At 35.3% G+C, this 13,555-nt stretch overlaps 1 protein-coding gene across 2 annotated transcripts in view; it reads right to left on the bottom strand.

Annotated features, from left to right (window-relative positions):
• Nucleotides 1-607: 607 nt before the first annotated feature.
• The window catches only part of SOCS6 (suppressor of cytokine signaling 6), a 30,403-nt gene continuing 17,455 nt past the window's right edge, over nt 608-13,555 (bottom strand). For both annotated transcript variants that reach the window (XM_054059800.1, XM_054059799.1), the window contains exon 2: nt 608-7,074. In XM_054059800.1, the coding sequence (XP_053915775.1) occupies nt 5,345-6,949 (1,605 nt within the window). In that variant the 5' untranslated portion in view covers nt 6,950-7,074 and the 3' untranslated portion in view covers nt 608-5,344. The remainder of the gene's footprint in view (nt 7,075-13,555) is intronic.

Genomic DNA, 13,555 nt, shown 5'->3' with positions numbered 1-13,555 from the left:
TTTCTCTTCCACTCTCACAGCTATGAAGGTGACTGAATGCGACATAGTAATAATGAGAATTACAGGCATCTCGACTATTAAACATTTCAGCCGTGCCTGGATCATGCTAGGCAGTAGTAAAAGTAACTCTTACTCATCTATCATCACTTACCAACAAAACATTGGAGGATATGCGTATTTCTTGCCAGACTTTCTGGAGTGAATAGAATAACTGTAAAGAGCAGCATCATGCAGACTTAACAACAAAAGACCAGTAAGATACCCCACAAACCACACACCATACTGAGCATGCAATACTAGCCCCAGCAGCAGGAAGCAGAAGGCAGTTCTCTCTTTAAATGACAAAAACTATTAATTATTTCTGTGTACTGTTTTAGGAATTAAGTTACAGAATACATAGAAAAGTACATATCAGCTGTGGATAATATGAACTACAATCAGTTGTAACCAAGGTTGAGGGCTTTTTTATTTGTTTAAATAAAACCCAAAACTTAAGAGGTATAACCAAAACCTAAGGAACAGGCGGTACTTTCTTGAATTTGAGTAGTGAGTCTGTAAGTCATCACATGAAAACTTGTGAACAATTGTGCGTATCTTTAAGATAGGAACCGTTTATCCTTGACTTTATGGTTTATCAGTGTGATTTCCCAGTGTTTAAAATGCCATTCCCATTTTCAAGTGAATCTAGGACAGCATCAAGTGAATACATGAAGATCAACATAAATATATACACATTTTATTTTGGAACTACATAAGAACTGTTTGCTTGCTTGGAAGCCAAGAGATGGTATATTACCTTTGAAATAGGGACTTTTGGTATGAATTCTATCATTTTTAAGGAAGACACAAAAAAATTATCAAAATGTTAACTTACAGTATGCACACAGACCTTTTAAAAATCATATTCTCGTTATGGCAATTTTTATTCTTGCTTTGAAAAGCAGGAATTAATATAATTGGTGTACAGAAATATTTTGAAAAATCAACCAGCAAGGGTAAAAAAAAAATAAATAGAACAGTTTAAATTGTAACCATTGAAATGCAAATGTTTAAGTCAGATGCACAAATTTTATACGATTCAATTTTTGTTTAGAACACCATTAAGCTATAAAACACTCCACAAATCTTTTTGTGAATGAAATTTTTATTTACACACTGTATCCAGAAGCAGATACATAAATCCTTATACAATTATTTTTCAAAAATGTGCAAGAAATTACTATAATTTTGTTTACAAACCAAAACACATTAAAATCAATGGACTTTGGATAATTCACTCTGTGGCGTGCTCAGTACAAATAGTGCACACCAGGTCTGAAACAGAGAAAAATGTAAACTACAGCAATCTGGATTGCAAGTATTAACTTCATGGCACTCCATCATCACTATAAAAATTCTTTTACCCAACATGTAGTCATACAAAATTCTTTAAGAATTTTTCATTATCTGTGTAGAATTTAGCATACTCTCCAGTTACAACAATGTGATATTTCCCATATTATGAACTACTATCAAGCCCATTTTTATTAATAAAGAATGCTTGCAATTTTTATTCTTTGCAGTCGTAAAAAGATTTTAAGAAATTAAATTGGCAATCATTAATTTATCCATAGCTTAGCTCAGAAATTGAAAGTTCGGTAACACGAGAAAAACTTCTCATAAGAATCATAGCCCATATATTGCTGGTATGGTGTTTTAAATTTATAATTCCAGTATTCACATAGATGAAATGCATCAACATAAAACTGCACAGATTTCACTTAGCCCAGCAGCCAATATTCACAGAAAGAAATCAGCTTAACAAAATGTAAAGTCAGCTCATCTGAGAACAAAGAGGTTAATTAATAATCGCATTTCAGATCCTGCTGACAGAAAAACATTTTGATAAAAAGATGGCATTCATTATGTCAACAGCAGGATAAGTGCTATATCCTTCAAATAGATCAAAGAATACAAATCACTCAGTTTTTATAACACTGGCTTACAAAAAAAAAACAAGAGGAAATTGTGCAAATTTATTTTTCTATTTCCAAATAGAAGATGCTATTTTACTTTTCTAATTCATAAAACAATATCATCAATAACATCAATCATTTCAGATGCTCAAAAAAGGAATTTAATTTCAAAGCTTCATTTTCAAAAACATTTTTCTACAATTCAATTGCATAAAAAACATATCTTTTGAACTCTTAAACTGTTGTGCTGAATAAATAGCCATATTTCTACTGTATAAGGATCATAGTCAGTTAACTTTTATTCCTAGTGTATCTACTTCTAAAGGTCCCAAAAACATCCTCAATCATTTCCTTTTATTTGCCAAGGACACTTTGCTCTTCTAATTTTGTGAAGCAGAAGTCAACACATTTGTGGTTACTCCAAGTATTTCTAAATTGTTTCATAACTAAATGTTACTGTGTTTCTTTAATATTAATCTTTATTATAAGAAATCATAAGTAACTTCAATGTTTTCAAAGTAATTTTTCTGGGTTCCTTCTGCTGGCTGGCCAGTTACCTCAGCATGAAAAAATGCTGCAAGGTTCTGATTAATGAAACATGAAAAAATAAGTATTTGTGTTTACTTACTACCGATTTAAAGTATTTTGAGCTTAGTAGAAACATCACCATCATTTTTTATTTAGAAAGTGCTATATGGTTCTCTTACCCTAGGCCTCAACCACTTTACAGTGTTCCTTTTGTGGAAGCTTTAGGCAGGAGGTGGGGGAATGACAAAGTCAACTTGACCTGATTAGGTTTGCAGGTGAAGAACACAGCAAGGAAGGCAATTCAGAAATGAGATAGCTGAACCAAAGTTTTTTTTAAAGAAAGCATCAACGTGTATAAGTGAACAAACTGAAATTTATAAAGGCATGGGCAAGAAATTTAGCATGTGTGTTCTTGCACGTTTTTCAATTCAGCAATAAGACCAGGATATTATAGCTTCAACTATTTAAGTTTCAATGCAATGACTGCTAAATTAATGCATGTGGTGTAGTATAAACATATGTTTAATGCATTCAATAGTGGTATTAAATGGCAGAGAAAATATGTAATATACTATAATCTTCCAAAGATTCTGCAGAATGCATAGGCCCTCTAGCTTGTATGGGGAAAGAATTTTTGAAGTGAAGAAATGCCAGAGGTTTCCTTCTAAAAGTATGCATCTGAAATGCATAAAAATTATTTTCTTTCTCCTCCCCACAGAAAAAATCAGAACACTGTACCATAAAACAGGTTATTGTGCCTTTTTGAATAAAATTAGTGATCCTGATTCAAGGGGAGGAGGGGGCTGCGGGGTAAAGTCAGCAGAGGAAAAAAAGAAAACAGAATTCACACTTACTTGCATACATATATTTCAATGGCAGAGCCAACAAATTATGCATATAGACTGCTCTAGATTTTTTTTTAAAGTTTAAAACTTTATCAGACTAAAGAAGAAATCCTTATTCTCCCTCCCTTAAAAGTAAAGTCAGCCTTTATCTACCTTTGATTTTCTTTTTTTTATTTTTCAGTTAAACATTATGGTCAAAAAATAAATTAAAAAAATATAAATTTAGTCTATCAATTCAGGCAACCCAAGATGTAGTGCCATTGCACCACCTTGCAGCAATACTGTATTCATTACTAAAGACTCATTTCAGGGGATGAAAGGCTAGATAAAACAAGGAGAAGAAAATGATGTAAATGAGAAAGCCATATCAAAGACGAACAATCTTTTCTATGCTGATGTTTACTGACTAGCAACTCCTGCTGGAGATGGGGAAGATGACATTTAAAACCACAAAAAGGGTAGAGGCAGGCAAAGCAAGCCTCCCTCCCAAGCCAGCCATGACTCCTTCAACAAATAAGTCATAAAAGTGATAGAATCATGGGGCAAAAGACTGAAATAAAACAGGAAAATGCCATGGATTAATCTTACATGACAAAAATATTACAGTGTAGAACCTGTACTCCCCACTGAAAGTCTTTTTTTCCCTATAGAAGGTTACAATAGCTGTATGCTTTTCAAATGCCAGAATCTTTGACAGATACTATAAATATTTACTTAATTGATTCAATATTTCATATGTCAAAATGTATTTCAGGATAGTAAACTGAAACATTTTCCGTGGTCAGTACATACCCAAAACTCTTTTCCCCATAATTTCAAAGGCTATGAGAGCAGAGCTTTAAAGATACATTTTAACCACCTTCTATTCAAAATTTTATCAGTCCTGTTCCCTCATTCTCAAAAGATATCCAAACAAAGGATAAACAATCCAAAGGGCATTAATATATTGCTGCATTTCTGAAAAGAATGCAGAGTATGATAAAATTTCAAATACTTTGAATATGTATTGTCAAACTCATTCTATTTGAAGTTTTACCCCATCCCTAAAATGTTTTATCAATTTATGTTCCCATAATAACAATTCGTAGCTTTCCTGCAAATCCAGGAAATCCACCACCCCCCTCAGGAGGAGGTGGGAGGGAAAAGGACAGAAAGAGGGGACCTGGTAGGTTATTTAACTGATGGCATGATTTTAAAAGGTAATACTAGACAAGGCCCCAATACCGCAATTTCCTTAAGGGTACTACATATTGATTTTCACAGAATTCATTTTTTTAAAGGCCATTTTTAGAAGGACAAAATACTGAGACAAGAAGAAAGCTGAACCAGCCTTCTCAAACACAAAATAGAGTACAGACAAAACACGGCTTTGGAGAAATGCATTTTTTTTTTCCCAAAGATATGCTGCATAACGATGTTCTTATCACACAGCTCTAAGTTGTACATTAGGGCATATCTCTCTAGAAATTTATAATTAATTAAGATACTAGGAAATGTATTTTTAACACAGATGTAAATTCTATAATTTAGTATACCAATATGTCTTTTATCCATGATCATTTTTTTAAAAAATCAAACAGGCTATTTTAAATGAAAAAAAAAAATCCATTCAACAAGTTTCATTTGATTTTTACTTATGGTTGAATACACATGAAATGTGCTTTTGATGCATAAAAATCACAGTGGATAGCAGCAAAGGACTTGGGGGAAATTAAGGAAAATTTGATCGTTCACATTGTGATTAATCTGCACATTGATGAAAGACAGCTATTTCACACTAAAAATAAACTGGAGATCATTCTTTCAAAAAAAAAAAAAAAAAAAGCCCCCCAAAATACACAAAAACACCCAAAACAAACATAAATCCAAATGCATTACTTTTCTCTAATGCACAAAAATGAAATATTTTTATGGCAGCAAAAGATTTTGAAAATAATGAAAGTCTGTAAACTGTATTTCAATCTCTTTTTGTTGTTGTTGTTCCCAAAGTGCAAGATGCAAGGTTCCCATAAGCTTTCAGTAGTGCTTCTCCTGTAAATAATCCTTCATTTTGTTTGGCAAAGGCAGTTTCTGAATCAGGTCTATTCTGGTGTACTGACGTATTACAAAACGACACAGGTACTGTAAAGAACGCACCTGCATAAACCGAGATACTGGATTTGTCAGTCTCACTGGGTAAGTCGCAGATCCAGGCAGTCGGGATCTAGAATAGCAGAAAGCTCCATTTTCAGAGTCCCTGATTGAATGTTCGATTAAGTCCACTATAGATGTATGTCCCTCCACATCCGGTTGTTCATAAAAGCTAAACCTACCATTTGAGTGTTCAATTCTAGTGTGAAGAGTTTTTCCATGGGAACGAAAACTCAAACTTAAAAGATAACGATCATCAGAACTGTCTCGAACGAGAAACGAGCCATCAGGCACATTAGCTAACTTTCCCTCTGCCTCCCAGCGTGTAATGGGGCCCCAGTACCATCCTTGTTTTGCAAGTTTTTTCAGTTCTTCTGTGAGACTTGTCACTACCATAGGACCACTGTTCTGTACAGAATCATAAACTCTTCCAACTCCAGGGGCAGTGTTAGGATCAAAATTCAAATGGCAGCGCATACTTTCAGCCACGTGGGCATCTGTGCCATTCAATCCATTGAAGTTCCTTTGGATTTGATTATTCTGCATTGGAGGTAGCAAAGGTGAGAGTGGAGGGACATCACTGTGATTAACTCTTGGGGTTTGCAACATGACTCCTGTGGTACCAATCAACAAACCATTCACTGTCTGGTCCACAAAGATATCTGGTGCAACAACTACGTCCTGATCCACCTGGCTCTCTTCTTCATGGAAAGCATTTCCCCCCACTTGTGAAGAAATAGTTGAAACTTCCATGGGTGAGGAACTATCCAGACAGTAACTACGTGGTCCTTCCAAAGGATACATTCCCTCATCTAAAGGCACAGTATACTGAATGTAGTCCTGAGGCATTAATCCAATAACTACAGGCACATGTTCATCAATATGAAGATGCAAGTCCCCATTCTGAGATTCAGTACTTTTAAATCCATTGTTTTGTTCCTGGAACACACTGTCTGACTGCAAGTCATGGAAGTCCTTTCGAACGCCATTCAGTGCTGGGCTTGGATTAGAGGAATGGACCAAGGCCTTAACTTTCACTTCCATTTTGATGCAAGTCTCTTCTGAATTTGTAGGTCGAAGAGGCCATGGAGTTGGACTGTAATGATGATTGCGGAGGGAAGTGGATCTCAGAGGTCTTTGAGCTCGCACATCTTTGAAGGTTATCGGAGCAGATGAGGAAGAAAAGGTGTCATCATCTGCAGAGCTCACAGATGGTGTGCTGCCTTTGCCTTTCTGTTTTTGTTTTGCTGAAAGCCTCCTTTTTAACGTACCCATTAAGCTTTCACTTTTTGATCTATTTTTGCCTCCTTTTTCATCTTCACTATTGACTTCACAGCTAGCCAAATCTTTACCATAGCAGCTGCCAAACAAGGAGTCATCTTTTCCAAATTCACTTAATGATGGCTGCTGAACCACTACAAAGTCACTTTCATCTTTACTTTTATTTAAGTTAAAGGACTTGCGAATTGTTTTGAGACTAATTTTCTTCATTATGACCAGTTACCAAGTCTGGCTGATCAGCAGTGCTTGTGGTGATATAGCCCTAATGCATGCAGAGCAGCTTCTGCTTCATTTATATGTTTTATCCAGCCTCATTTAACTTCAAGAGCCATTTCCTGGAAACAAATAAAAAATAATTAACTTTACAAAAGAAACGTTTAAAATATTATCTATAAGGGTTTCCCCCTCTCCAAACAAAACAGAAATTGCAGTACTTGAATAACGGCCATCAAATAAAAGTAAATATAGAAAGCTGACTTGGAAACCAATCAGGCTCAAAAAAACAATCTGCTGCATCTGCCTTGGAGATTTCCACAACTTTTTTCTGCTTTTAGCATGCTGTTTTTCAAATATACATACATATTACATCACACTCATAGGCACACATCTTTAATGCATGTTTACAAAATTTTCAAGCACAGAAACACTCCTCTCTTTCGGAAGTCTCCTAAAAAGTCTGCACAAAAATAGTTACACTAGATAGACAAAGCTGTAGAAGATACTCTAACAGGATTCTACACTAGAATATCTGTAGAAGATATTCTAACAGGATTCTATATCACCTGTTTACAGGAAGCCCTAAAAGGCCCTTCCTGAACTTCTATTAAAAAAAAAAAAGAGTGATTTCCAAATTCTGATTTGGGCACCGAGCAGGTACATTAAAGGCCCTCCTCACCTAGTACTATTAGAGCCTTTCTTCTGCCAAGTACCTCTGCCAAGACTAAGTGGACAAATCTGCTCAAGCCTCAGTCAACTGCTTCCACCTGACATCTTCCAGAGTCATGTAACCAACCCCTCCTTCAGCTTGGTATTTTTGGTCAGTTTTTTGTGTTGTTTTTTCTGTTTGGTTGGTTTTGTTTAAGTCAGTGACACCTTCCAAAGCAAGCAGCTCTGCAGAGAGGGGAAGAGTAAGAAAGGAAAGAGAAGGAAGTTGCTGCTACCACAGAAGTAACTACTATCATTAGTAGTGTTCAATATTCAATGTACCTCCAAACACGTGTCATTTTAGCAGCACAAAATGCACCAGCAAGCCTGGCTCCAGCCCAAGCATGGCAAACTGGATGAGTTCCAAGAATCTTTATGAAATCTTCCAAGTTTCAGGGACTGAAGGGAAAGTAAAACAGGCCTTATGCATGCCCTTCCCGCCTTTCTCCTATATTATCACAATAAAAGCAACTGAGAAAAACAGTACTGTGAACTGAAGTTTTATCAACTAAACAATATAATTTTCCCTAAATGATAATTCAAAAATGTCATAGATTTGTACCCTAGTCCTATCTTCAAATTCCCTACACTATCTGCATCACCCTACCTCAAAGACTTGTTCTGTCTTTGCCATAACCTCCAAAATTTCCCCAGTCCATCTGTAGATGATCTTTGGCTATTCCCATGTCCTTTTCTTAATTACTAAACTAAATAGCACTTTCCTTTCTCTCAATGGGGAGAAACTGAAACATTTCTCTTCTGCCTGTAAACTGATTTTACTTGAAACCAGCAAAAAAATAAACATGCCCCGAAAAAATTCCTAAACACAGACTCTTGCTGTAAATTCAAATGTTGGAAAACAGGACCAGTATTTTATCAGAAATTCACTTATTTTCCACTTCTAACATGACTTCTGTGGTACCAGGAATCCTGATAGCTTAAAAAAAAAACAACAAAACAAAACATAAACCACTTACAATCTGAAGATGATACCAAGATAATGTTTGAAAATACAAATGCATAAGACACTATTTTTATTTTCCTTTTCTTATGGCAGATAAATGAAGAACCATAAAACTTCATGTTTTAAAATACTGATATTTAATATGAGCTCCGTATGTTGGGAGTAATTGGGAAATATGGAAGTACTGAAAACCAAAAATGAGTACATTTAGTAGGTTACATATGCCTGAAATCTGGCATATCAGAATAACTGACAAAGTACACTAATTAAGAAAAAGCTACAGATATTGATAAAGGGAAAGCTGCATGTCAGTTAAAAGTAGACTCAAAATGCCTTGTTGATCTTCCATCCCTAAACCACTCGTATTTCACCATCTTAACAATTTACAGTAGTCTTTTCATCAGATGTAACTAAATGAACCAACAAAATTAGTGAAATGTACATCTTCTGGAGTCTATGCTGTTCCTAAACTGACAAAGTCAGAGTGTTTGTTCATTTGATAAATTGAACTGTGCCTTTGCATACATAATATCAGAAGCCTGGGAACCCTCACAAAAGCCCCACTAGCGAAATCCACAACATCGTCCAGCTGCTTCCCACTGATGTCCACAAGCTGATACTATTTCCCCCTCACCAGATATGTTCCTCCATCCTTGAGGGAAGTACACCATGCTGTTTGCAGTTCCTAACCCTAAAAAAGCAAGCATGAAAGTAAAATCTGCCTCCTAAGCTAGGAAGAAAATAAAATAACATTATCACATTGCTGATCGGGGAAAAAAAAAAAGATGTATAAAGCCCTAATCTGTCTGCTTCATCACTTTTTTTTCAATTGATGTGTTTCAAAAGAATTAGTTACCTAAAATTTGGCTGAAGAAACATTTCTTCAGCTTCTCCATAACTAAAAGACTAAACAAGTCACTTGAAAGAAGAAGCTTTTATCACATAGTATCCTTTCTGTATCAAAAAGGTTGGTTTTTCAGATTTTTTTACCAATGAAAATCCAATATCTAAAAATAGTCTTAACAGATACCCTACAGCAGCTTACAGAGAACTTTATTTTTTTTACATTGAGAGTGACTTCTGAGTCCACTTGAGCAAAACTGTTTCACATCTGTCAGCTTACCTTAGTAGCCAACATCTTTATCAAACAAAACGTATGACTGTCCAAATGCACAACTCATTTCTTGTATCATTATAGTATTTCATATAAAGCGATAAAAAAGGTTTGAAGTTCAAGCATGAACCATGTAAAAAACATGTATATGAGGTCCAACACAAAAAAAATAGAAGTGACTATGCCTGTAACATTTCAACAAATTAAGAAAATCCACCACAATCACCTTACAAGCATTTCCTTAAGTGTTGACACACAGCTGCAGATGATGCTGCCAACTTTCAAAGCAATTCCACAGATCATTTTCTGAAAGGCTGTCAGGGATCTATGTTGATTTTGGTTTCACATCTTCTACTGACAAAAAATGGGTTCCTTTGAGCACTAGCTTGATCTTTGGGAAGAGGGAAGCAGATCTGGCAAAGAGAACAGGTCTCAAGTGCAGTGATGTTGTTACTAGCTAAAATCTGCTTTACAGACAATGCACTGTGGGCTGGTACACACCAACATTTTCCCACTAAGGGTAAGAAAATGTCTGTATTTTAACACTAGTCCTCTCCAACTGAGCAAAGCGATTGAGTTGAGCCTTGTCTCACTGTGACAGATTAGTACACATTCTACAATCCTCCCCTTGTCTCTCACCCTCCACTCGTGGTTCCTGAGCTACAGTGTTAGCTTTGGGGCTTTTGTGTGGACCTTGCATATCCAGAAGTCCAGCTCATTCAACCATTCTAGTGAATGACAGTCTAGGTCAAAGCTCTCTGCAGTAAACCAAAAATACCTACAGGTAAGAGCAAGCCTCTAAACAAGTCTTCCATGTGAGAACCACTCTACTTCATGATATCTTTTACAAATACTTTATCAAAGACTGAAGAAACCAAATATAACCTGAAGGCAAATACACTAACTGTTCCAGATGCTCTTCTGTCTTTGCAAATACATAAATACCACTGAATCTGCACTGCATATTAGTGCATATAAAAGCATTGTATAAACAGACCTCAATATATGATACACTCAGACACTTGCAAGTGTCGAATTTTCAACAGTCCACATCTAGAAGAGCTGAAATGGAAGAGCTTAGCAAGCACCCATTCATGGAATACTTTAAAATGAGCTGCTCAACTTCTTGACAACCTTCATCACCACAACAGTTTCACTAGTATTTTGTACCAATTACAGCATCACCTAAGTATTCCACTGCTCTTCCAGTGTCATCTGCTGTACAGTGAATTTAGACAGCCTAACTAGAGATAACTCTAGAAATTTTGCTGGCAGGTATTTGTGACTACAAGCAGACTCTGAACTATGCCAATGTACTTCCAAAGACCGGTGGCTATGTACACAGGAATACCTGCAATGCACAGATTGAAAATGGGAGATCAATTAGACCCAGAAAGAAAAAGACAGCTTAACTTAACACACAGAATAAAGTGGCAGAACAAAATTCTGTCTTATGAACTTTCATCACGAATTCTGCATCTTGGAATCTTTAAAACTACGCAACTTGACAAAACACAGGCCTTTGAACAATATCTACCAGATTACTATCAAGCAAACACTATGGTCCCTTTTGGGTGTATAGAAAAAAAATATCAAAACTAAATTTGTACATCTCATTCTCAAGAAAACCAAAATGTATTAATCACACAGAAATATGAAATTATTAGTGAAGAGAATTAAAGCTAAAACTTTACAGGTCATGTGATCATATATTATTTGCTATGATATTGGCCAACACTGTTTTAAGAAAAATTAAGGAGTTTAAAAAAAAGAAAAATCAGTTTGTGAAAATCCAGTCTAAATATTCAACACTAGAGTAGTTTCAGTTTGATGCTACAAAATGGTTTCAATGGACTATAATCACATAGCTATCTCAATGCAGTGTTCATAAATGTACACCAACAAAAAGTTTGGGTTTTTTTAAATGGCCTTTATTAATTTCTTATCTTTTTCACAATTTTAGCTTGGGTGCACTCATTTCCTAAGATAAATACTATGAACAATGCAGAGAGGACACACTACTAGAGAAAAAGAACTGCATAACCTTTTAAGAGTTAGGACAGAAAACATCATACTGGAAATATAACAGCAAAATACAACAACAGTTGAACAAGGAATTTTCTTCAAAAAGTTCAATAAATATACTATCACAAAAATGGCTTGGAATTACTAATCAATGTCTCTTCAGATAACTTAAGACTTTCCTAAAATAAACGTTAATCTGCTCATTAATTTCTATAAAGTGAAACAATGGACCATTGAACTTGAGTTTTTTGAACCCACAGCTGCATTATTATTACCCTAAAAGTTTGGATATCCATTACAAATGTATAATTGTTTATACATTTTCAGTTTATTGTTATACTGAATCACAGTAAGTCTTGGATCATTTATGACTTCAAGTTAACCACATCTTAGAGAATCATAGAATGGTTTGGGGTGGAAGGGACCACCCCCCCTGCTATTGGCAGGGTCACCTTCCATTAGATCCAGTTGCTCAACGATTGCTCTAAAAATCATCTTGCTTCAGAATATTTGTCATAACTGCATATAGAGCTAAACTGAAGAGAGTAATGTAGACAGCTGGCTAATAATCATGAAAAATATGGAACTTCTAAATCTCCAAATACAGCCTGACATAAAGAAAAGCTTTTCTATCACGAGGACAGTCAGATGGCAGCAGATCCTCCCCAGAGAGGTTGTCTAGTCTCTGTCCTGGCAAGTTTCTAAGATCTATCTACATAAGGCCCAAAGAAACCTTGACTGATCTTGGGGCTGAGAGAACTAGTTGGACTAGAGATGTCTTGAGGTCCTTTTCAAGATCTATTATTCTACAATTCTATGACTTTAAAGTCCTAAATTTAAAATTAATGTTTTAGATGCACTTCTAATAAAAATTCACGTTTGAAAATATCTAGAAACTTAATTTCCAACTTCAGTGCTGTACTACAGATTTGTTAAGTATTTCTACAGAGCAGAAGAATATTTAGCTTATAAATAAAATAGAAAAGCTACTGCAAATGTCATGCTACAGAGTGTTTTTCTTCCAGGGAATCATACACATGACCCAAGCAACATACTTTAAATTCATGGTATTTTTAACATAATTGTTTATATTAAGAAAATAACTGAAAATACTTTGAAAGTGAAAAAAGTTTCTGCATTCCTGAGGCATGACAAGCATCAGGTTTTCAGTACAGTCAGATAATGAAGTCTAGTCTAATTAACTGTATGAGGTGGTGCTTCCCTGCTGCCTCTCAAGTCTCACTGAAATATATTCATACATTACTTAGAAGGGTGTTTCAAAAACAACATCTTAAGGTAACACTGACTTCAAGTGCTATATTGTGTAAACTCCCAAGTATCTAAATTAATTTCAGAGTTCCTAAATCTGTTTGTGTAAATTACTAGGAGGTTCTTCTCCATATCTTTTCCCACCAATTTAACTTTAATAACAAAGTCTGTATCACTGCAAGTTATTTCTTCAAACCAGTAACAGAAAATATTGACTCAAAATATTTCCTGCCATGTACTTGTAGTTTCAGTATATAGGAGTACAGAAACTACACATAAAATACTCATTAAGTAAAGAGAGATTAAATATCTATTTCCAACACCATCAGTTCCATATACACCATATGGCTGCTTTCAGCTTTGTCACTATACGTGCCATTAGCATACTGAAGACGGTAAGGTTTTCCCCTTCCTTGAGCTTCCAAGTTAATTACTATATTGTATTACTCTTCAGCATGAAGAGCCCTTTAATGAAGTAATCTAAATGCCATTGCATACTCTTACACCTTGAAAACAACAA

The sequence above is a fragment of the Cuculus canorus genome, chromosome 2 (genome assembly GCF_017976375.1).
Source record: "Cuculus canorus isolate bCucCan1 chromosome 2, bCucCan1.pri, whole genome shotgun sequence".
NCBI lineage: Eukaryota > Metazoa > Chordata > Aves > Cuculiformes > Cuculidae > Cuculus > Cuculus canorus.
The sequence above is the reverse complement of the archived record's forward strand: the minus strand, read 5'-3'. Positions and strand labels throughout refer to the sequence as shown.